Source organism: Amphiura filiformis, chromosome 19 (assembly GCF_039555335.1).
Source record: "Amphiura filiformis chromosome 19, Afil_fr2py, whole genome shotgun sequence".
Lineage (NCBI taxonomy): Eukaryota > Metazoa > Echinodermata > Ophiuroidea > Amphilepidida > Amphiuridae > Amphiura > Amphiura filiformis.
The window spans coordinates 31,427,594-31,449,984 of record NC_092646.1 but is presented as its reverse complement, the minus strand read 5'-3'; the positions used below and the strand labels follow the sequence as shown (position 1 = coordinate 31,449,984).

The window sequence follows — 22,391 nt, the reverse complement described above, 5'->3', positions numbered from 1 at the left end:
CATGTCCGCCCATGACCACAAACGTACCGCGCACTTTACTGTGGTTCACCTCAATCTCGGTAGTGATGTCAATGCATTTTGATTTCGCTGTTGTGCTGCAAGTGTACGAATAAACAGGTGGGGTGCGCTTTTGCGTAATTAACTTTGCATGCGCAATTTGATACTGCAACCAACAAAATACACCCCTACATCGCTACCGAACTTGAAACAAAGCACAGTATATACACTGTGTGGTGAGTGGGTACAATCAATGCTATACCAGCATGACTTTCATTGCGTCTTGATAAGGCGTACTTCCACATGCACTTCGCGCTACTGCTGTGTAAAATTTGCGCTGTGTGAAGCGTGTTACGCAATTCCACACTGCAGATCCCTATCTTAGCAGTAGACAGTGATGTGGATTTACTGCCTGTGTGGAGTTGTCCAATGTTAGTATTAGGTCAAGCATCTATCCGTTTAGGATATGGATTGTCTTCAAACATACATACAATTTCAAATATTGTCCCCTTTTTGCATCTATGTGAGAAAACGAGAACATTTTCAGCGTAAAAGTGAATAATTAGCACAATTAGCAGGCCAATACATTGGTACGCATGAATTGCATTGTGGTCCGCATCCAGAAACAACACTCCCGTCGAAAGTGCTTCGCCATACCACTACGCCCATCATTCTTGTGACAAAATATCTCATTCTTTTTATTTTAATTTAACCCTGATACATTTCCTTTTAATTTTGTATATTATCATCATGTACATTTTACACTTTTCTTTTATTTTAGGATTTGTGAAAAAAATGATTTTAAAAATTTTATTTCTAATTAATTAATCAATTAATTTTATAGTGGGGGGCATTTTTTCTCATATTTTTTTACATATTCCTTGTATCATACTTAACAAGATAAGGTCTTGTTTTGTATTTATTTCATCCCTTATGTATTTCTTTATTTTTGTTTTAAGCGTTTATCATTATAGCGCCCTCATTATTTCAGACCTATTTCCGTTTGTGCGAATTGGTATGGGAGTAAAACGGCTCTTATTCACAGATTCATTTTTTCCTACCCAGAATGTTGAAGGTGGCTACCACTAAAGCCTGTTTTTTCTTGATTTCTCCAAAAATACATCAAATTGGATCGTCAAATTTCAGGATGGTAAAAGAGCTAAACAGTGTGAAAGAGGTGGATCTTAAGAAGGTTCTTGAAGTTGGTGATAAAAAACCATGGATGGTGGTGGGCAACTTGTTTCAGAGGCATGGCCCTGTGGTTGAAAAAGCATGATTGCTAGCTTGTTCGAGTTTTTTTTTTAAAAAGTTAAAAAAAAGAAAAACAATTTTTTTCCACATTTCTGTTGCCAAAGTTCATCACATCAGGCAGTTGCAAAAGCAGGCGAGACTCATGATTTGAGAATCGCCTTGTTTTACTTTTTGACCACCCTGTCGTCAATGTTATTTTCTTCATGTTATCTTTGTATTATATACTTTAATTTGTAAGCCTTTGTTTATATTGGGTTCTTTTACGTTGTTAGTATAAGGCAAAAAAAAACATGTTTGTTTCCTGCAGCAGATCAAAAAAGTCAAATGCGAAAAGCGTTTTTTTATTTTTATTTTATAATCCATGTCTTCAAAAGAAAATAAATACCTTTTTTACTGCAAATTGGAGTGGGAATTTACAGTGGGTCTCTCAGATACACACACAAATCATATTTCTTCATATTCAAGAATATTTATGATCCCCTTCCAACTTGCAGATTAAAAAAGGTATTTAAAAAATGTGTGATGTTTTCTCTAGTAGTTTTTCACTACGCTCGTTTGTTGTGTGACGTGTAAATGTTTACTCCAATAGTGTTTTATATAATTTTTTGATTTTTTTCCAGTTTTGAAGATTTTTTTTCTTTGTAAGTGACAAATTTTTTTCTAATGTGCAAAATAAGCCATCAAAATGTAATGCGCCTGTGCTACAGGAAACAAGCTTGGTGTTTTTTTGCCTAATAAATGCAAAAAGCAAATCTGTGTATGTTACACCCTTTTACTTGCTTTTGTATTTTCCAGATTCAAGTTCCACGCTGAAAAGAAAAATGTGTCGCACAGTGGGACGCAGGTGATGGAACATGACTTGTGCGGTGGTTGCTGTGTGTGTCGTCAGATGAAAATCAAGCAAGAAATCGAAGATGGTAGCATCACCGTGACGCGAGAAGAGACTGCCATCAAGCACAACCCCGGAATGAACAGAGATGGCATCCATGACCCACCTTTAACATCTCAGGTGTCGCATTCAAAGGATAGTCATTCTGGATCATCACCAAGCAAGTATATGCAGAAGAGATTTGAAATTCTGATGAGGGAAAGAAACTCATATAAACCAGAGCTGGAGAGAATGAATGAAGAGCAAGCCAAAGAGAATCAAGGACTATCTGTGAACCAGTTGACTAAAAAGTTAGAAGATAGTTGCCAGAAAAACGAAGATTTGCAGAGGCAATTAGATAAGGCTACCTCAGAGAGAAATATTCAGAAGAAAGAATTGGAACTTATACGAGTGAGCCAGAGTGTCAGCGCTAACGAAGCGCTAAACAGAAGCCTAGTTCAACTGAAAGATACCTCGGAGGAATGCGATATGTTGCGGGAAAGCAGAGCGGATTTAGAGAGACGCGTGAATCAGTTTACAAAAACGTTGAGCGAGAAATTGGACGTACAGTCCAGAGAGATTCAGGATGATTTCAATAAAAAGCTGAGAGAAGCGCGCGAGCGGGCGGCGAGTGCGGAGGTCAAAGCCGACAGTCTGAAGGAGGAGAACAAAGCCTTGGTGGAAGAAGTCACTAAATTAAAAAAACTCCTGAGTCAGGAAGAAGATAAGCATAGAATCAATAGAACTCAATGCAAAGAGTGGGAAGAAAAGACAAACGCTTGGAAAGCTCGACTCACAGAGACGCTCTGTGCGAAAGAGGAACTTGTCGAGAAAGCCAAGAAGTCAGAGGAGGATTTAGCACAGGTTGAAGGGAAATACCAGGAGTTGATGAAGGAGGCATCCAAATATTTGCAGAGCCAATTAGATAAGACTACTTCAGAAAGAAATATTCTGAAGAAAGACTTGGAAAATCTACGAGAGAGCCAGAATGTCAGCGCTAACGAAGTGCTAAATAGAAGCCTAACTCTACTGAAAGCACAGGCTATGCTGAAAGCTGCCTGCGAAGAACGGGATATATTACGACAAGGTAAATCAGATCTGGAGAGACGTGTGAATCAGTTGGAAGTGCAGTCTAGAGTAGTTCAGCATGATTTCAATAAAAAGCTAAGAGAAGCGTGCGAGCGAGAGGCGAACGCGGTGAGAATAGCTGACTATGTAAAGGAGCAGAACAAAGCCTTGGCCTTGAGTCTTTTGAGTCAGGAAGAAGACAAGCATAGAATCATAGTGGAAAAGGAGAAACAAGTGCAAGAAACAGTATCTCAAAATATAGAAGACTGTAAAAAAAAGGTGCTAACTCAATGCAAAGAGTGGGAAGAAAAGACGAACGCTAGACTCACAGAGACGCTCCGTGAGAAGGAGGAACTTGTCAAGAAAGCCAAGAAATCTGAGGCGGATTTAGCACAGGTTGAAGGGAAATACCAGGAGTTGGTGAAGAAACAAGAAGTTATGGAGAAGGAGCTAAAGGACGCGAAAGAAAAAGAATTGAAAGCTGCGAAGGTGTTGGCAGAGGTGCAACAACAACATACTAGTCAACTGGCACAGCTGGAGGCAACCAGGTGCAGGGAATTGGCAGATTGCAGGCAGGAGTTACAGGTGTGTAGATACTGGCATTAATTCACGGTTGTTTGATGGGACCATTTATTAGTTTTTCAAACAAAACATCATGTACAACCAAATTTTAGGCCTAAACAGCTAAAAGTGATTTTATGCTAATGTATACAGATGCTTTTGAGTAGTTGTCAACTTTAATTTCCCCTCTTTTACAAAATTATTCACTTTTATAGTATTTTTTAAAGCTTTTTCGGATACAAAATATATCAATTAATGACAAAATTGGTGGCGCTATTTAATTACTGGAAATTACTCTTTCAAGCTTTTAATACAACTAATTATTTTTATTGTTTGATAAAATATGTTTATAAAATTTCCTTGTTGCTTGTTTCACCTATTCCAGCTGTTTTAATGGTAGTATTAATCACCTAACCCTTGAAAATAAAGAAATATGATTTAGAATAAATAGCGCCATCTATAGTTTGCATTTAGTTAATAATGAAGCCAATTCTATATACATCAAACAGCCGTGCATTGTGCACAGCATATTGAAATGCATTGAATTGTATTCAACCTAGTATTTGAGTCATATAAAGGGATGCTTATTCCCCTTGGGGTGATAATGTAACAGGATTCACTATCATAGCAATAGGTTAATACAAGTTTTGAATATATTGCCCTGCACTACAAGCAGGTTATACCATCGATATAGAATAAAAACTAGATAACTAAAGGACCAATCACAGGACGAGCTAGCTGGTGGAATGGCGACCATTATGCTAATTAGGAGATTGTTGTTTATGTCCGTGACGTCATTTTTTGCCAAAACTTTTTGTGCCGAAAAATGACGAACAATTTCAGTTTTTTTTTCATTACTGTTATATTGTGCAAAACCATATAGCTGTGGAGTTAGTCCAATATGTTAGGATAATATTCAAACCGAGGACCCCATGTTGACAAAGGCTAAATAAGCTGTATTTTCACTCGTAAGGGTGACAGTCACTGTTGCAATTTCGTCATTTTATTTTTCACAGACGAACTGAGAAGATTTGACCTTTTGAGGTCATTTAGTAGAAATGTTTACCAGTCGTTTTGATTTTCGTAACAACAGTTCGCCCTTTGAAAAGTGAACTTCGATGTCCGCGGTGCGAAACTTTCTTGCCACCAATTGCCAAGTTTTCTTACGGTACTTCCCGAATCTTTTTATCGTGTGGTTGATCAGTGCATGAGCGGTAATGACACACGGCACCAGGGCATTCGCTTAACTGCCTTGGGTTATACTCGTTACCTGTGTATGTCTGCAATCACAGATTGAATACAATACTGCTCTTTTCAAAGATACTAATCTTACAGGTGCGAGTGATCAGCATGATATGAATATTCTATAGAATTATGATCCAAATATTTATCCCTGTTCTTTCACATGGTGCAATGCAGAGGTACCGTGTGAATGTACTAGTGCAGTGCGATATATTAAAAAACTGTTTTAACCTATTGGATGCTGTGGTAGTTAATCCTGTTAATCGTCACTTCTACAGCGAATTAAGTGCTATGTTTTGAAGGGGCCACTGGCCAGTGGCGGCCGGCATGAGGGAATGCCACCCAGTCAAAATCTTTCACCCACCCCCTGGAATTCAATTTACTATCTCCAAAAATGTTTTTCTGGTGCCGACAGCTTCATCTCCCCCTCCCTCCTTTACCAGTTGCGTAACTACTGGGGAGGGCGGCAACGTGCCCCAGGCACCACTCTTAGGGGGGTGCCAAAATGACCAATTCAGCATCGATTCTGTGCCCCTCCAAGCGATGAAAGTCAAAATTACCAACCCTAGTTACACCACTGTCGTTTATCTTATCAATATGGAGATTTTGCCATCAGAAGAAAGCTTATCATTTTCAAATAATCCTTTTGAAATTGTAGGTTTGAAATAGATGTTTAGATGCTATGAATGAAAAGGTGAAAACCCCTTCCCCCATTGTGGTGACTTACCACCTATTATACTGCTGTATGGGCTGGAGTGAAACATGTTTTTGCTTATAATATCAAAACCACGTAGTGCAATTTAACTCAAACTTGGGAATCTGATTTTGGTACAAACCTCAATTTGCAGTACAAAGTACAGTTATTTAAAAGGAAAATTGTTCTATGCAAACAACAATGTTGAATTTAGAATACCTATAGGCAGTGGTGTAGCCAGGGGAGGCAAATTGGGAGTTCCCCCCGCAAGAATTTCTATGACCTGTAGAGAATCTTAAGGCAATTTTGAGTCACTTTTTCGGGGATGGGCTGATCTGAGGAGGATACACCATAATTATTTGTTTTGGTATTTAAATATTTTCCACCAGGTTATGGTAAAAGAAATCGGACAACAATACGAAGAAAAGCAGCAAGAGAGCATCAGAAAACTTACTGCCTCTCAACAGGAAGCCAGTGACGTGCAAAGACAACAACATGAAGAAAAGGAGCAAGATAGCGCCAGAAAACTTGCGGCAGCTCAACAAGAAGCCAACGACATGCAGAACAAGTGGGAATACTCAGAGAAGAAGGCCAACGACCTAAATCAATCCCTACAATCGCTTAGACGACAACTCAATCAAGCACTCAATCAAGCACAAAAACAACATGAAGAACTTGCCAGAAATCTTGAGGCAGCTCAACAAGAAGTTATGGACATGCAGAACAAGTGGGAAGACTCAGAGAAGAAGGCCCATGGTCTAAATCAATCCCTACAATCGCTCAGACAAGAACTCAATCAAGCACTCAATCAAGCACAAAAACAACATGAAGAAAAGGAGCAAGATATCGCCAGAAAACTTGAGGCAGCACAACAGGAAGCCATCGACACACAGAACAAGTGGGAAGACTCTGAGAAGAAGGCCAAGGACATAAATCAAACCCTACAATCGCTTAGACAAGAACTCAATCAAGCACGCAATCAAGCACAAAATCAAGTGTTGGAGGGTCTGCGTGTTAATGTGTACAATCTTCTCAAAACTCTGCTTGATCAAAGCGTTTTAGATAATTATGTTAACGATCCAAGAAGTACCCAGGTGGATGATATTCTGGAGAGAGTTCTGGATGATAACGGTCAAGAGTGCGTTTGATTTGGAACAAAGTGAACATTGATTCAGTGATTCGGGACATACAGGGATAGGCCTACTCTGCAAAAGTTTGCACAATGTCAATATCATACTTACCAGTCATCTTCGGGAATTTAAATAAAGGCACTTAATTTAATGCCCACATGACCAGATGGGCGCTGACATTACAGTTAGTAGACAGGATGTGTGGAAAAGTTACTTTTGGCACAGCGGGTGGTCTTCCTGTGTATTTTAATTGGAAACGTGGGATGCATGTCCAGATTTTCTAGCAAATTTGTCATTTTTTGCAACTTTGTAGTATTATTGTAGGAGTTTTCTGTCAATAACTTTTTTTCCATCTGTAAAAACTTCAAAAATTTACTTCTTGAAAACATACTAAAAAAGCAGAATCCCCCAATGTGTAATTAAGTTGCCTTATACATTTTCAGCAGTTTGGATGATATTTGTCTGGACCTCTTTTTCAAAGCCTATTCTGGTATATGAATGGGTCCTTTTTCAATTTTTTTTTTGGAAAATAGCCCAATTTGTCCTTAATCTAGCCAAAATTTTCCCAAAATTTTGTAAAAACTGAGACAATTTGGGTTAAATTCGGCCGAAAATTTTGACTTTTGGTATATCAATGGGTCCACATTTCTTGGAAAAGTGGTATATTTATGGGTCCGCTTTCAAATTCTCAGCGGCACGTCCCTACCAAAACTAAACTTGAGTACCCCCCCCCCCCAGGACTGGCAATCGCTTTTCTGATCAAGCGATGAAAATACATTAAGAAAAAAACATTACGCTGCTTAGTATTGTAGTACGGTATACAAATATTGACTGCTTTTTATTCAGGGCATGGTTAAAATTATAGGCTTGCGGTGATCTCAAAATGGTTTTGAGATCACCGCAGGCCTATAATTTTAACCATGCCCCGAAACAAAGCAGTCAATACTTGTTTTATTATATACCAAATCTTAAGATTCTTGTCATCTGTTTGGTTAAAAGCATCGATTTTGGGAAGATTAATTAATAGTTTAAATGGGAATGGCACGGATCACAATCTGCAATTTCCGCGTAATTATAGCGCGCAGAAACATTAACGCATGCGTAATATCAAAACACACAGAACTATGCCCAGGGAATAGTTACTTTTGCGGGCATAGTCAAAATTATGCCTGCGCTTTTAACCAATTAGATGGCGGGAAACTTTAGATGAGGTATATAATATATCAGTATATAGTATAGTTAAGCAGCTAAATGTATCAATGTTAATAATTGGGCCAAAAAAAATTGTTTGATTGGCGTAACCTGACCGACCCTAAAAATAGACCCAATCCTAGACTTTTTTTTCTTATTTTTTTGCAAAAAAATTGAAATTAAAAAAATAATTTTTGAAAAGTTACATGGTATTTATCATACCTAATTTATAGCTTAAATTGTGTGTCTAAAAAAATGGTGACCGGCCTACCCTAATTTTATTTTATGTTACTCCAATCATACAATTTTTTAGGCCTTAGGTCAATTTGATGTGAACCCCCTGAGCACTACCTGCCAATCTAACATTGCCTCTGATTGGTCAATTACATGATATCTTCACTTTAATCACCAATCAGAATGGAGCTTTGCAAATAATTCACCCCAATTTTTTGCGTGGGGAAATTATTCTAACAATGTTGCTGATTGGTCCAACTGATGATGAAAACTTCTTTTTGGCCAATCGGCAGGTAGACAGGTACGTAGTTCTCATGGGGTTAACAACATGTGCGTAGATTTCAAAATATCAAGATGACCATAATGTGCACAAGGATGTTTTCTGTAATTTAAGGGATCTAAAATGAGCGTTTATTGCGTTTCGACAGTATTTTTTGTGGGACATGAGAGCACCTCAGACGTATCGAATTGCATTTTGAATACGAAGCAAGTCTTTCTGATATCAAATAATTTTCATTTTTTGAAATTCACGATATAATACAAATTTTATGACAAATTATTAAAATTTGATATTTTTTTAAATTTTTGATATATAACAGTCGTCGAAATAAATGTTATAAATCTAATGATATATTCTTAAAGTGCACGAAAGGTCAACATTTTCAATTGATCGTCGGCTTTTCATCCCACCTACATACACTTTAAGTATAAATCATCAGATTTATAAAGTTTACTTCAAGTACTGTTAAATATCAAAAATATCAATTTTTAATGATTTGCCATAAAATGTGTATTACATTGCGAATTTGAAAAATCAAAATTATTTGATATCATCAGGACATTCTTCGTATTCAGAGTGCAATTCGATATGGCTGATGTGCTCTAATGTCCCACAATAAATACTGTCCAAACGTTCATACCCCTTCCCGTAAGTTTCAGATATCTACATACACTTTAAGTATAAATCATCAGATTTATAAAGTTTACTTCAAGTACTGTTAAATATCAAAATATCAATTTTAATGATTTGCCATAAAATGTGTATTACATTGCTAATTTCAAAAATTAAAATTATTTGATATCAGGACATTCTTCGTATTCAGAGTGCAATTCGATATGGCTGATGTGCTCTAATGTCCCACAATAAATACTGTCCAAACGTTCATACCCCTTCCCTTAAGTTTCAGATACCTACATACACCTTAAGTATAAATCATCAGATTTATAAAGTTTACTTCAAGTACTGTTAAATATCAAAAATATCAATTTTTAATGATTTGCCATAAAATGTGTATTACATTGCGAATTTCAAAAAATCAAAATTATTTGATATCAGAATGACATTCTTCGTATTCAGAGTGCAATTCGATATGGCTGATGTGCTCTAATGTCCCACAATAAATACTGTCCAAACGTTCATACCCCTTCCCTTAAGTTTCAGATATCTGTGACAGCAAATGATAGAGAAATCACCAAGTTTTGAAACACAGAGCAATGGAAAGAGCCGATTCAAAAGTTGTAATTTTCGCTTCAGAGTTCAGATAATAATTATCTGTAGGAGGTCCCATTGTCCCGGGCCCATTGTCCGCAGTACCATTCATATGCACTTTTAAGTAAAACTTACAGGTGTGTACCAGATTATGCATGAATCAGTGTGCTCTACAGTAATCATTGACAGAATTGTAACTTTTGAATCTATACTTTCCATTGCTTCGCATTTCATAACTTGCTGATTTGTGCATCATTTGCCATCACTGATATCTCAAATTAAAGAAAATATCCCTGCACACGCACATATGTGATGCAATCAAGCAAAATGAGTCGGATGTCGGGATTATTGATTTTGAGATATAATCAATAATAGTATTCAACTTCATTGGTATTGAGCAATACTAAAATGGCCATATCTCACATATGGTCACTTTTGATACAAGGTATGATTCATAAACGGCTACACAGTGCGGACTGTAGTGTATAACAGCCAAAATAGATAACACAAATTTTAAAATTGACAAAATACTTGAGAACAAATCATTTGTTTATAATCAGGTACTTGCCATTAATAAGTTATGTTGAATACGGTACTGATTATTTTGGAACAGCCATCCGTATTGTTTTACTTCTCTTACCAAATGTAATTGCGAAAGCTAGGCAGGCTGCAAAAGCATGCAAGACTTGTGGTGTGAAAACCGTCTTGTCTTTTATTATGAATATCAGTATTTAAAACGTACACATATTTAAATTTCACACTTTTGTAGTTCTTGTCTTGTACTTTTATATTCTGTAGAATAGTATATATATATTATACATTAGTTTTGTCTCAGGCTCGTTAGTGACATACCGTATATCGTCAAATAATCGTTAATCGCCCCCCCCCCCTCAAATAAAGGACCCCACCACTTTTTTCAACCAAGATGTTTCAAAAATTCTGATCTTGTGTAGTAAGCTTGCCAAGTTGCGCGCACATGGTCGATAATAGCGTCAATAATTGGCGAAAATATGGATCAGAAACGCGGAAGTGAGCCAGAAGTCAGTGTTTCTAGTTCATAGTTCGTCATTTTGGCGTGTGTTTTTAGTTTACCTAATGATTTTAACGGAAATTATCGTTCTAAAATTGACCTTGAATAAACGCCCCCCCCCCTTGGGAAAATGTAACGCCCTCGGGGGCGTTTATTTGATGAAATACGGTAGGATAGGCGCTGGTCACAGTATCGAATCGCACACGTAAAGGTAATCGTGCAAAGCGTACATGCAACTGTACAAGAGTGGTTTGTCAGCATGCTTGCAGCATAACCGCAAATAAGCATTGACATCACAGCCAAACTTGTGGTGAACGAAAGAATAAGTCTGTGCGTGTGAAAAATGAACTTTTAGGAAGTTGTCAAGAGTACCAAACACTGTAAAGTGGAAATTGGTGTGTTCCAAGCAGCTATTATGAAAATAATAACCTGACGAATTTGTACCTTTTGTGTAGAGGTCAATGTAGGCATGGAATCACAAATTTAAAAACGTGAAACGGTTGAAAATTGGCAAAGCTTGACAAATGGCACAGAAAATGTGCATGCAGTATCACGCAATTCACTTATTTTGTTGCTGTTCATCCACATTTATCAAAGACGGTTTATTCTAGTGCATTGATACTTCTTTGCACTCTTGCGACATTAATTTGTATGAATAATCTTTTGAGGTGAATCTGAGCGGTACCCGAGCTAGCGGTATTTGCCCTCTCAAATTGACCGATTTCAATCTTTTAATGATTGCTGATAGGAATCAATCTAAATAGATTGAAAAATAGATTGAAGTTGTCAATTGTTCTTGATTTCATCATCCAATCATGAGGGCTGTGATTTCTCTGGATTTCGGATTTAAAAAAGCATTATTCAGGGCTGTGATTGAAGGGTTTAAAAAAAAAAATAAAGGCAAATTGTTTGTGTTTTTAATATGCAAAGTGATAATTTTTGTTCATGTCATACTCTACCAATGATTTCAAAATGGATACAAATTTAATGCATTTTAAAGTCATTAATAGAGTATGGCATGAGCACAAATTATCACTTGGCATTTTAAAAACACAAACAATTTTTTTTGTAGGTCTACCATGAATGATCCTAGCATTACCTGTAGGTCCAAGGACACTCCAAAACCGATTAAAAATTTTTTTTTAATCTGCAGTGGTGCTTACATGCACAGTGTATTTTTGAAACTTCAAAGCGCATTTCGCGATCCACAGCATCATCCCCCCACTTTTCTCAAAAGAAGTTGAGATTTTTATATCACTGGAAACCTCCGACTACATAATGTTTATGTACAAAATTTTTTTTGCAGATTAACCCTAACCCTCCTGAATGCTACAAAATACTACTTGATATATGCGCTGTTCGTGCATGCATCCCACGTGGTGTGATGACGCAATCGCCCTAAGTCATATATAGGCGCGGTTTCGCTGGCCAGCGAAGCCCAAGACCCGTGGCAAAGTGTCGCCGACCGAGTGCTTGGCATGCGAGGGGTCTCGGGTTCGAATCCCATCCAGAGCAAACAACTTCTTTCCTTCTTTTCTCTCTTTATTCTTTCCTTCTTTCCCTTCCCGTCGCCAAAAAGCCCTTCTGAGGCGGTTAGGGTTAATTCGTTTAGCAAAGATATTGTGAAATTTAAATTTCGTTCTGGTATACCAGAAAGAAATTACAACACATTGTCTATGGAGCAGTGTAATACACATAATCATGCATATTAACTCGCAATACGCAAAATCGGAATCAACTGAAAGTTTTGTAATAAGGTTTTTTCGTGGATCTCTACTGAAAAATGTCTTAAAAAGAGGATGCTAGGATCACGAAATCCTCCTTAAACTTAAATAAAAGTAAAGAAACATTTACAAAAGTTGTACTCCATTTTATCCCATGAAATGGCCTCTCCTGTGATGCCAAATGTGCAGAAGCCCTCTTTTGGGACTAAAATTACCAAATATGAGGTTAATTTGATCAGAAATTAGAAGTCAAAAAAATTTTCAAAATATTTTTTTAAACTAGTAACTACTATACCATTCACAGTAGGTCTATTATGTTACATCTGTTATATCGCTCTCACAATTTGCCGACAATCACACATAGGCCTACCTTTGACTACATTTGCCGACAGTCACATCGTTTTGCCGACAGCAGTCAAATTTTGCCGACAAAATTGTGTATTGGGGGTGTCATACCCCCCCTAGCGTTGGCCCTGTTTGAAGCCAATCAATAAAAGCATGCAGGGCCTCTATTGGAATGGATTTGTCTCTAATTAAAGTCAGTGAAAGATTGAAAAACAATGAAAATCAATCCTTTCTACTGAAAATTCAATCAAAAAAGATTTACCCCAACTTTAATCGCTAAAAAAATTTAGAATCACTCCTTTTGATTGATAAAAAAGATTGAAAATTCAAATCGTTAGGCTGAATATACAGTCAAAAATGATTTGTCCCAAACTGCAAATAGCAATAGATTGATAAATAAATCTTTTTGATTGAATATTCAGTTGGAAATCTAAGAGACTGTGCTCAAATATTAAGAAAAATATAGCTAGCACCCACTCGGTCAGACATCCGGGAACATTATCCCCTTTGCACAAGCGCGCGCAATAGCAACCAGATCAATGAAGGGGAACTACACTTGCGCACACTGGTTTTATAAGGATATTTCCCTTGTGTGACGTCAGCCCGACCAAGAGAATTGGGAAAGGTATCCTAACCGTTATTTGCCATGCTCATTTACCTGATGTTGATATAAATCTGAAATCTTGAAAGTCTTATAAAGTGTCACATATAAATGGACCAATATAACATTTAAAATCTTTAAAGATCAAGTATTATTGAATTCGGTATTCTGCCATATTGGTTGAAGTATGTTTCTTGCTACTGGTCAGTACAATGTATCCCAGTACTACCTGCCGCACGGGTGTGGGGGGATATTTACGTGCTAGTCACTCACGATGGTTCGGAGTAACAGCCAAAAAAATGGTCAGTGCTGAGTTCACCCAAGCTTTGTTGCCTTCACCGACAGTTCAGCTATTCTCTAGAGCCTTATAACAAGCAAACATTGTACCAGTTTGCTGATATGTATCAGAGCCTTCAGCAAAGCAGGATTATATTAGAAACACTTTTATAAACCATTTTGGCTGTCCTCCCTTAGATGCACATACTTGATGTAGAAGCATCCACATAGTGATCCCTGACAATGCAACCCAGTATACAACTGCACTAGCGTGTATGTTGTACATACACAAGAAGAAGAAGAAAGCAAAATTCCCCTGGGAAGGGTGAACAAATTCTGGAGCAGGATTGGAATTGTCTCCCTCACCATACCAAATATTCTCATCCTTGATGGAGGTATATATTTTAGTATATATAATTAATGTAATGTGACTGCTCAGCGGCAGAAGTGGGTAATTGCAATAGCTACCATATGTAGCTGTCATGGCGAAATATTAAAATGGCACCTTTTGCCCTTACCCACTTCTGGCACTGAGCAGTCGAATGGTTTACGGTTCTGGCACTATCCTGTGTATCCGTGGGTACTCATGCTCGTTGGCGAACTTTGAAACCCCCCTTTTGAATCTCATTTTGCAAACTTTTCGTGATAAGCACCCCTATTTTTAGTGATTTTGTGAATTTTTTGCCCTGCTACATGACCAGCTGACAATGCCTCTATTTTCTAATATACCCCTTTTTGATGGAAACGCATAAATTAATACACGGCACCCGCGGTTGTATGCATCGTATAATTTATGTGATCTAAATGTAATGTGCGCCACTTGGAATAAAGAAACTTTGATTCGTTAATGAATTGAAAAAATGAAACTACAATGATTTATACATGAGATTGGTGAATAAAGAGCACCTTTTTTTCAATTTTATGAACAAGTTTATGAAAACCCCCCTTTTTACTGTATTTCTTGAATCGCGTTTCTTTATCTGCAAATACCCCTAATTTCGCGAAATTTTCGACGAGAATGAGTACCAGCGGATACACGGGAGTATGCAGGGGGGGCCGGCCAAGATTGGCTCAATTTTGACGTTGTCATTGGTTTTACACGTAAACACAAAAATGTCTCAAATTATTCCAAAACTGTACGTATGTTATTAAGCACTATTTTATCAGTCTAAATCCGTTGAGGTTCGCCAGTGAACCTCATTGTAAGTACTGTTTTTTAATTTTTTTGTATGAATAACGCATACGATATGTTACGATATATACTGAAAATTTCCTCACGTTTATGAATGAGAATCGTAGTGTAGTGGTTAGTAAGCTCGCCTCCCACGCATAAGGTCCCGAGATCGATTCTCCTCCCCGGCGGTGATTAAAAATTTTTCTTCTTCTTTTTTCTTTGAATTTAAAATTATTTATTTTCATGTGAAAATGTATATATTGCACTGGGAAATATATTTTGTGCTTTTTTTTTTTTTTTTTTTTCCACCCGGCCAATAGAGCTATAATCTGATTTTGGCTCCGGGAAAAAATAATTGCGTCCATCGTGCAGGCAGTGTTGCGTCATATTGTCTGTTTTGTTTACGCTTTTGGCTGTTGCCACATTGAATAATGTAGTCCACCATCGTCTGGGAGTATGTATGTGTAGGGGGAAAGGGGGTTGTGTGTTGGGAGTGCGATGTAGGTCTGTGAGGGTGTGCATTTGCCAAGGCAGTGGCGTAGCATCATAGGCACGGAGGGCATGTGCCCCCCCATTTAGAAAATCCCATAGGAAAATTGCCAAAAAACAGCTTGTGTCCCCCAATCAGACCCAGTGCCCCCCAATCATGGTGGGTGCCCCCCCCCCAATTGGATGACCCACACTACGCCACTGTGCCAAGGTATGTGATTGTGTAGGGGTGAGGGCGTGGGGTGTATATGTACCACACCGATGAAGTGTGTGTCTACATTTTGGGTTTTTATAACTTGTGTCTTTAATGCTGCCGTACTATAAAATATATATCTTGTGCAGCTGTGCCTAGTTCAGTGGATCTTGACCACCCTCTTAAAATATATATGAAATAAATGACATTTCTTTGAACATAATAAGTCTTTTATGCATTCTTGCCACATTTGTATGAATAATCTTTAAAGAAGTGAATATTACCGGGGAATATTAGTTTCAGTGTCAGGGCTAAAAGCCCTAAAACATTACTGTGGGACCATTGGTGTGCACAGGGGGGGCCGGCCAAGATTGGCTGAATTTTGACGTCGTCATTGGTTTTACACGTAAACACAAAAATGTCTCAAATTATTCCAAAACTGTACGTATGTTATTAAGCACTATTTTATCAGTCTAAATCCGTTGAGGTTCGCCAGTGAACCTCATTGTAAGTACTGTTTTTTTGATTTTTTGTATGAATAACGCACGATATGTTACGATATATACTGAAAATTTCCGCTGTGTGTATCAATGAGTTTACGTGGTGTAGTGGTTACTGAGCTCGCCTACCACGTAAAGGGTCCCGAGATCGATTCCCATCCCCGGAGATGAGTAAAAAATTTTCTTCTTCTTTTTTCTTTGAATTTAAAATTATTTATTTTCATGTGAAAATGTATACATTGCACTGGGAAATATATTTTGTGCATTTTTTTTCTGTAATGGGGCCCCCCGGCCAGTACAGCTCAAAACGGATCTTGGCTCCGGGAAAAAATAATTAAATCCATCGTGCAGGCAGTGTTGCCGTCATATTGTCTGTTTTGTTTACGCTTTTGGCTGTTGCCACATTGAATAATGTAGTCCACCATCGTCTGGGTGTGCACAAAAGGGGGTCACGTGCCCTCCTTATTTTTGTCAATCGAGGGAAGTGCACCAATTGGGGGGAAATTTTGTAAATTCGCTATTATTACGGCGAGTGAAGCGATCTTAGAATTTTTGAACAATCTGGGGAATTGAGACCCCACCCCCACTTTTAAAAACCAGTGGACACCACTGTGTGGGCCCACAGATTACTAATATTGAATGTTGTCATGCATATTTTAGCAAGTTTTAGCTCCAGCCTTATAAAAGTGTCGCATAGAACTGGACCGATGTAACATTAAAAGGGCATTTCGTGATCCACAGCCTGACTACTAGGGGAGCTAGAAGCACCTTCTTTGCACCTCTACCCCCCCCCCCCCAAAAAAACAACAACCAAACCAGCTTTTTTAGATTCCTGAGATGACCCCAAAACATAATGTTCCCAAAAATATAAACTGGCCGCAAGATGGCCGCCAGATCGGATCAACTTCAAATTTGACCTGACCTTTCACCTTGGATGACCTTTGCGGTTTTGTACTCTTCAAGTGTCAGGAATCAGTTTTCCCGAGACAATTGGAGCAACTTTAACTTTGACCTGACCTTTGACCTCAGATGACCTTTGCAATTTCATACTTTCCAAGTGCTGGGATTGTTGTCCCCGAGTTACAGCCTGATCCAAGCAACTTTCAATTTGACCTTCCCTTTGACCTCCGATGACCTTTGCAGTTTCATACTCCCCAAGTGTCAGGAATCATTTCCCCCCGAGTTCAATCTCAATCGGAGCAACTTAACAATTGACCTGACCTTTTGCCTCAGATAACCTTTACACTTTCATACTCTCCCAAGTCGGATCATTTTCCGCAAGTTAGGCCAAAAACAAAAGATGTTTGATTGCCCTCAAGTTCAACCAACTGACCCTAATTTTTGGATGACCTTTACGGTGTTATTCTCTAGTGTCAGGGATCAATTGGCAAGTTACAGCCCGATCGTAACAACTTTAAATTTTATCTGACCTTTGACCTCTGATGACCTTTGCAGTTTCATATTCCCCAAGTGCAGAGGATTGTTTCTGGTGAGTTACAGGCCAATCAAAACAACTTTAAATTTGACCTGACCTTTGACCTAGTCATGACCTTTGTGATTTCATACTCCCCAAGTCAAGTGTCAGTGATCAATTTCCCCGAGTTCTGAGCAACTTTGAATTTGACCTGATCAATTTCCCCGAGTTCTGAGCAACTTTGAATTTGACCTGACCAGGCAGTGCTAGGGGGGGGGGGGCAAGGGGAATGACCAAATGTAGGGAGTCACAAGATGATCACAGGTAGTGCGTTTATTTTATTCAAAAAGACTGATTTCAATCAATTTTAGCCTGTTTAAGGGGTGGGGGGGGGGTCATAACATTTTTGTTGACGAAATAGGGGGGTCACAATTTTATTGACGCTGACTTTTTGTAAATTTGGGACCCCCCTCCCTTCTGAAGAAAATGCCAGACCTAAGATTTTCTAAAACAAATTTGACGATATTTTTGCTATTTTTTTGATATTTGTACCACTTTCCAGGTATAAAAATCTCAACTTTCTTAAAAAGTTGAGATTTGTATAGGCTACCACTGGAAACCTCTCTGGCTACATAATGTTTATATGTACAACAAATTAGATTAGCCTAATTCGTTTCGCAAAAATATCATGAAATTTGAATTACGTTCTGGTAGGCCCCGTGGTAGGTCTACACCAGAACGAACTTGATACCAGGCCCCCTGGTGATTACAGCACATTCATGACATGGAGCAGTGCAATATCCCTGGTGCAATACACATAATCATGCATGGGTAGTTGTAAATCTAGTAACGTATCGAAACGTATGGAAACGTATGGAAATGGATGAAAAAGGATGGAAATGGATGGAAATAGGACAGGAACGGATCGAAAAGGATGAAAATGGGTCGGAATAAATCAAAATATGACTCGAACATCTCAAAATGAGTACAATAAGAGCTCAAATTCGTCAAAATGTGTTTCACCGTCGGTCAAAAAAACAAAGCTCGTCTCCGAAGACTTCACCACTAGCTAGTGCTAGGCGATACGTGATACCAATAGCTTCTCGCATGCTTTAAGGGATCTAGAATGAGCGTTTATTGCGTTTCGACAGTATTTTTTGTGGGACATGAGAGCACCTCAGACCTATCGAATTGCATTCTGAATACGAAGCATGTCTGTCTGATATCAAATAATTTTCATTTTTCAAAATCACTATATAATACAAATTTTATGACAAAATATAAAAATTTGATATTTTTCAAATTTTTTGATATATAACAGTCCTCGAAGTAAATTATATAAATCTAATGATATATTCTTAAAGTGTATGTAGCATGTGAGGAAAAGCCGACGGTCAATTGAAAATTTTGACCTCTCATATTAAAGATATGGATTTTTTTCCCAAAAAGACCTAATTTTTTTTGAAAAAAAAAAAAAAAAAATCCATATCTTCAATACGAAAGGTCAACATTTTCAATTGATCGTCGGCTTTTCATCCCACCTACATACACTTAAGGTATAAATCATCAGATTTATCAAGTTTACTTCGAGTACTGTTAAATATCAAAATATCAATTTTAATGATTTGCCATAAAATGTGTATTAAATTGCGAATTTCAAAAATCAAAATTATTTGATATCAGAAGGACATTCTTTGTATTCAGAATGCAATTCGATATGTCTGATGTGCTCTAATGTCCCAAAATAAATACTGTCCAAACGTTCATACCCCAGCCCTTAAGCGGCATGGAAAACACTACCAAGTTTCTTCAACTTCATTTAATTATTCAATCAATACACTCTCTTTCCAGTGGCGGCACCAGGGGGGGAATGGGGAAAATGCGCCCCAGTCAGAACTCTTGTCCCCCTGTTTCTCCCTCTTTATTTTTTTCTTTCTTTCTTTATTTCTTTATTACTTCCTTTCTTTCTTTACTTTTCTTTCTTTCTTTCTTTCTTTCTTTCTTTCTTTCTTTCTTTCTTTTTTCTTTCTTTCTTTTTCTTTTTTTCTTTCTTTCTTTCTTTCTTTCTTTTTTTTTTTTTTTTTTTTTTTTCTTTCTTTTTTTTTCTTTCTTTCTTTCTTTCTTTCTTTCTTTATTTCATGGGGGTTATACCTACGTTAATTTCTTTCTCATTCTTTCTCTCTCTCTCATTAAATTTTGATTCTTATTGCTTTTTTTGGCCTTTTCCTTTTCTTTCTTTCTCTTTCTTTTTGTGTCTTTTTTCTTATATTTGGTATTTTGTCTTTCATTTTTCGTTTTCTTTCTTTTCTTATCCTGTGTCTTCATTTATTTTTTTTGTCTTCCCTATTTTTGAATTTCTTTCTTTCTTGCTTTTTCTTTTCATGCAAATAAAATTCAAATAATGGAAGGAAAAAAGAACAATAAGAAACTTAATAGAAAGAAAGAAAGAATCAATTTTCTTTTAATTAATCAATTAACGCATGAAGGAAAAGAAAGAAAGAACAAATTATTATTCTTTAATTAGTATTAAAAGATATTAATTAATTAATTAAATAAACAGTTGTACTTCATTTTTCTCAATGACATTACCATGTGTTGTAATTTCGTTCTGGTGTAGTTCGCAAGGCAAACTTAAAAAACGGGCAAACAGACACATCATTTATCGGTATGACATTTTTGTTATTGGTGATGCCCTATCTAAGTTTGCACTGAAGTGCCATCTCAGTTTTGGTGCGCCGACTTGGATCATGTGCTGATGATTTTTTATTTATTCTGGATAAGTAACGAAGTATTTATTACAATTTCAAGCATAGGAGTTTAGGTAAGAAGTACAAGAAGCTGTGTAATTAATATTATGACAAACATGCAACTATTTAAGCTACAGGAGCCTTGTATTTTTTAGTACAAACTCTAATTGAAATCATGCATTTGCGTTGCACTAGCTTTTTGTATACACTTCGTCCCATACCGTTGTGCAGAGCTACTACGGTATGGGTTCCCTGTACTAGTTCTGGTGCACCAGAACGAAATTCAAATTTCACGATATCTTTGCTAAACGAATTAATCTGCAAGAATTTTTTGTACATAAACATTATGTAGCCAGAGGTTTCCAGTGATATAAAAAATCTCAATTTTTTTGTGAAAAGGGGGGGATGAGGCTGTAGATCACGAAATGCCCTTTTAATAAACTCCACGCATTCTTTTACCGCCCAAGTCTAAAATCATAAAATGATGACCTCGGTGACCTTGACCCACTAACCAAAACTAACTTTTGCATAATGAAAATCCTCCGGTCACAATCAACACACTCTCCTCCATGCAATTAGCTACAATTACTAGATGCATAAACTTAGGGCTCAATGCTCTGTACTGCTTGGGTGACGTGCTCTCCCTATGCGCCGGTGATTTGAAAATCTCTTCGTTTATTTTGTACGTTTTTGCGAGTACCTTTGCATCAATTTCGATCCATGTTGGAATATTTTGACCCGTTATCATCCATTCTTACCCATTTCCATCCGTTCCTACCCATTTCCATCCTTTTTCATCCATTTCCACCCGTTTCCATACGTTTCGATACGTTACTAGATATTAACATAGTCAGAATCAACTGAAATTTTGGAAATAAGCTTTTTTCGTTGAGATCTAATGAAAAATGCCATATTAAAGCATGATCATGATGATAAGGGGGCTGGCATTTGCTTCGGCAAGCAGGGGGTCCCAAATATATCGGTGACCGGAGTCAATTTTGTATGACCCCCCCCCCCTATCACAGGCAAATTTTTTTTACGACCCCCTTAGGGGTGGTGCAATAATTATGTGTACCCCGGGGTGGTGAATTATAGGGGGGGGGGGGCAAAGATTTTTTGGCAGGCCAAAAGGGGGGGGGCAAGCATTTATTGGCAGGTCAAAAGGGGGGGTCAAGCGATTGCTGGTCTATAGAGGGGGGGGGCAAGCAACTTTTGGCACATATATTTTGGGCATCGTTTCTATATAACGCCCTATTAAAAAGGCGTAGGAAAACATTCAAATATGCAAAATTTCCCGGGGGGGGGCACTTCCATGACAGATATGCATCATGTGCCTCAGGATAGACCCCTTTTCAAACCGGCTTGTACCCAATGACCCCCTTTTTTGTGTTATGGTCCTACCTATTACCCAATGACCCCCTTTAAAAAAATTCATGTACTCAATGACCCCCTTTTCTATTTCCTGCTATACCCAATGACCCCCCTTTTTATTCCCAAATTTAGGTGGTATTTGTGTTCTCCTCCAGAAATAATGAGATTTTTCACATTTCCAAGGTGGCCAAGTTGTTTTTACGCAGTTTGGCACATATTTATGTGTACTTAATGATACTCTTTTGGCAATCCTGTACTCAATGACTCCCATTTAACTTTTTGTTACCCCAATGACCATCCTTTTTTCAAAGTTTCATACCGAATGACCCCATTTTTATTCAGGTTGTGTACTGAATGACCCCATAGTTTTGTAATTGTACATTTGACCTGAATACCCCCTACTTTTAACATGGCCGAGGCACATCCCTGCCATTTCAGATAGGGAGTGCCTCCCCCGGGAAAATTTCCCTGCTTACTGCGCTCGCATTATATGAAAAGACAATTTAAGGCGAGTGAAAGTCGATTCCGAGTTTATCGTCCCCCGCCCGCGTCACTTTTTGGACACCAAAAACACCCGCGTCAAATTTTCAAAAATGCCAAAATAATTCATTATTTTCAAAGTATCAGGGTTTTCACCAGTTTTAGCAATTGGAAACATATATTTTTGTTTGTAAAACATATAAATTTATAACTTGGAACCAAAACCAGGCTCTTTTCTAACTTTTCTAGTCCCTACCCATATAAAAACATGTTTATAAATAACATGTATGAGTGTGGCTTTAAATCAACACGCACTTTAGGT

General features: G+C 37.7%; 2 protein-coding genes across 2 annotated transcripts in view; both read left to right on the top strand.

Annotated features, from left to right (window-relative positions):
• Positions 1-7,099, top strand: part of LOC140141611 (uncharacterized) — a 32,491-nt gene extending 25,392 nt beyond the window's left edge. The window contains exons 8-9 of the mRNA XM_072163523.1: positions 2,044-3,769; positions 6,071-7,099. Of these exons, the coding sequence (XP_072019624.1) occupies positions 2,044-3,769; positions 6,071-6,829 (2,485 nt within the window). The 3' untranslated portion in view covers positions 6,830-7,099. The remainder of the gene's footprint in view (positions 1-2,043; positions 3,770-6,070) is intronic.
• The window catches only part of LOC140141182 (uncharacterized), a 574,562-nt gene that overhangs the window by 362,415 nt on the left and 189,756 nt on the right, over positions 1-22,391 (top strand). The gene's annotated exons all lie outside the window — the stretch shown is intronic.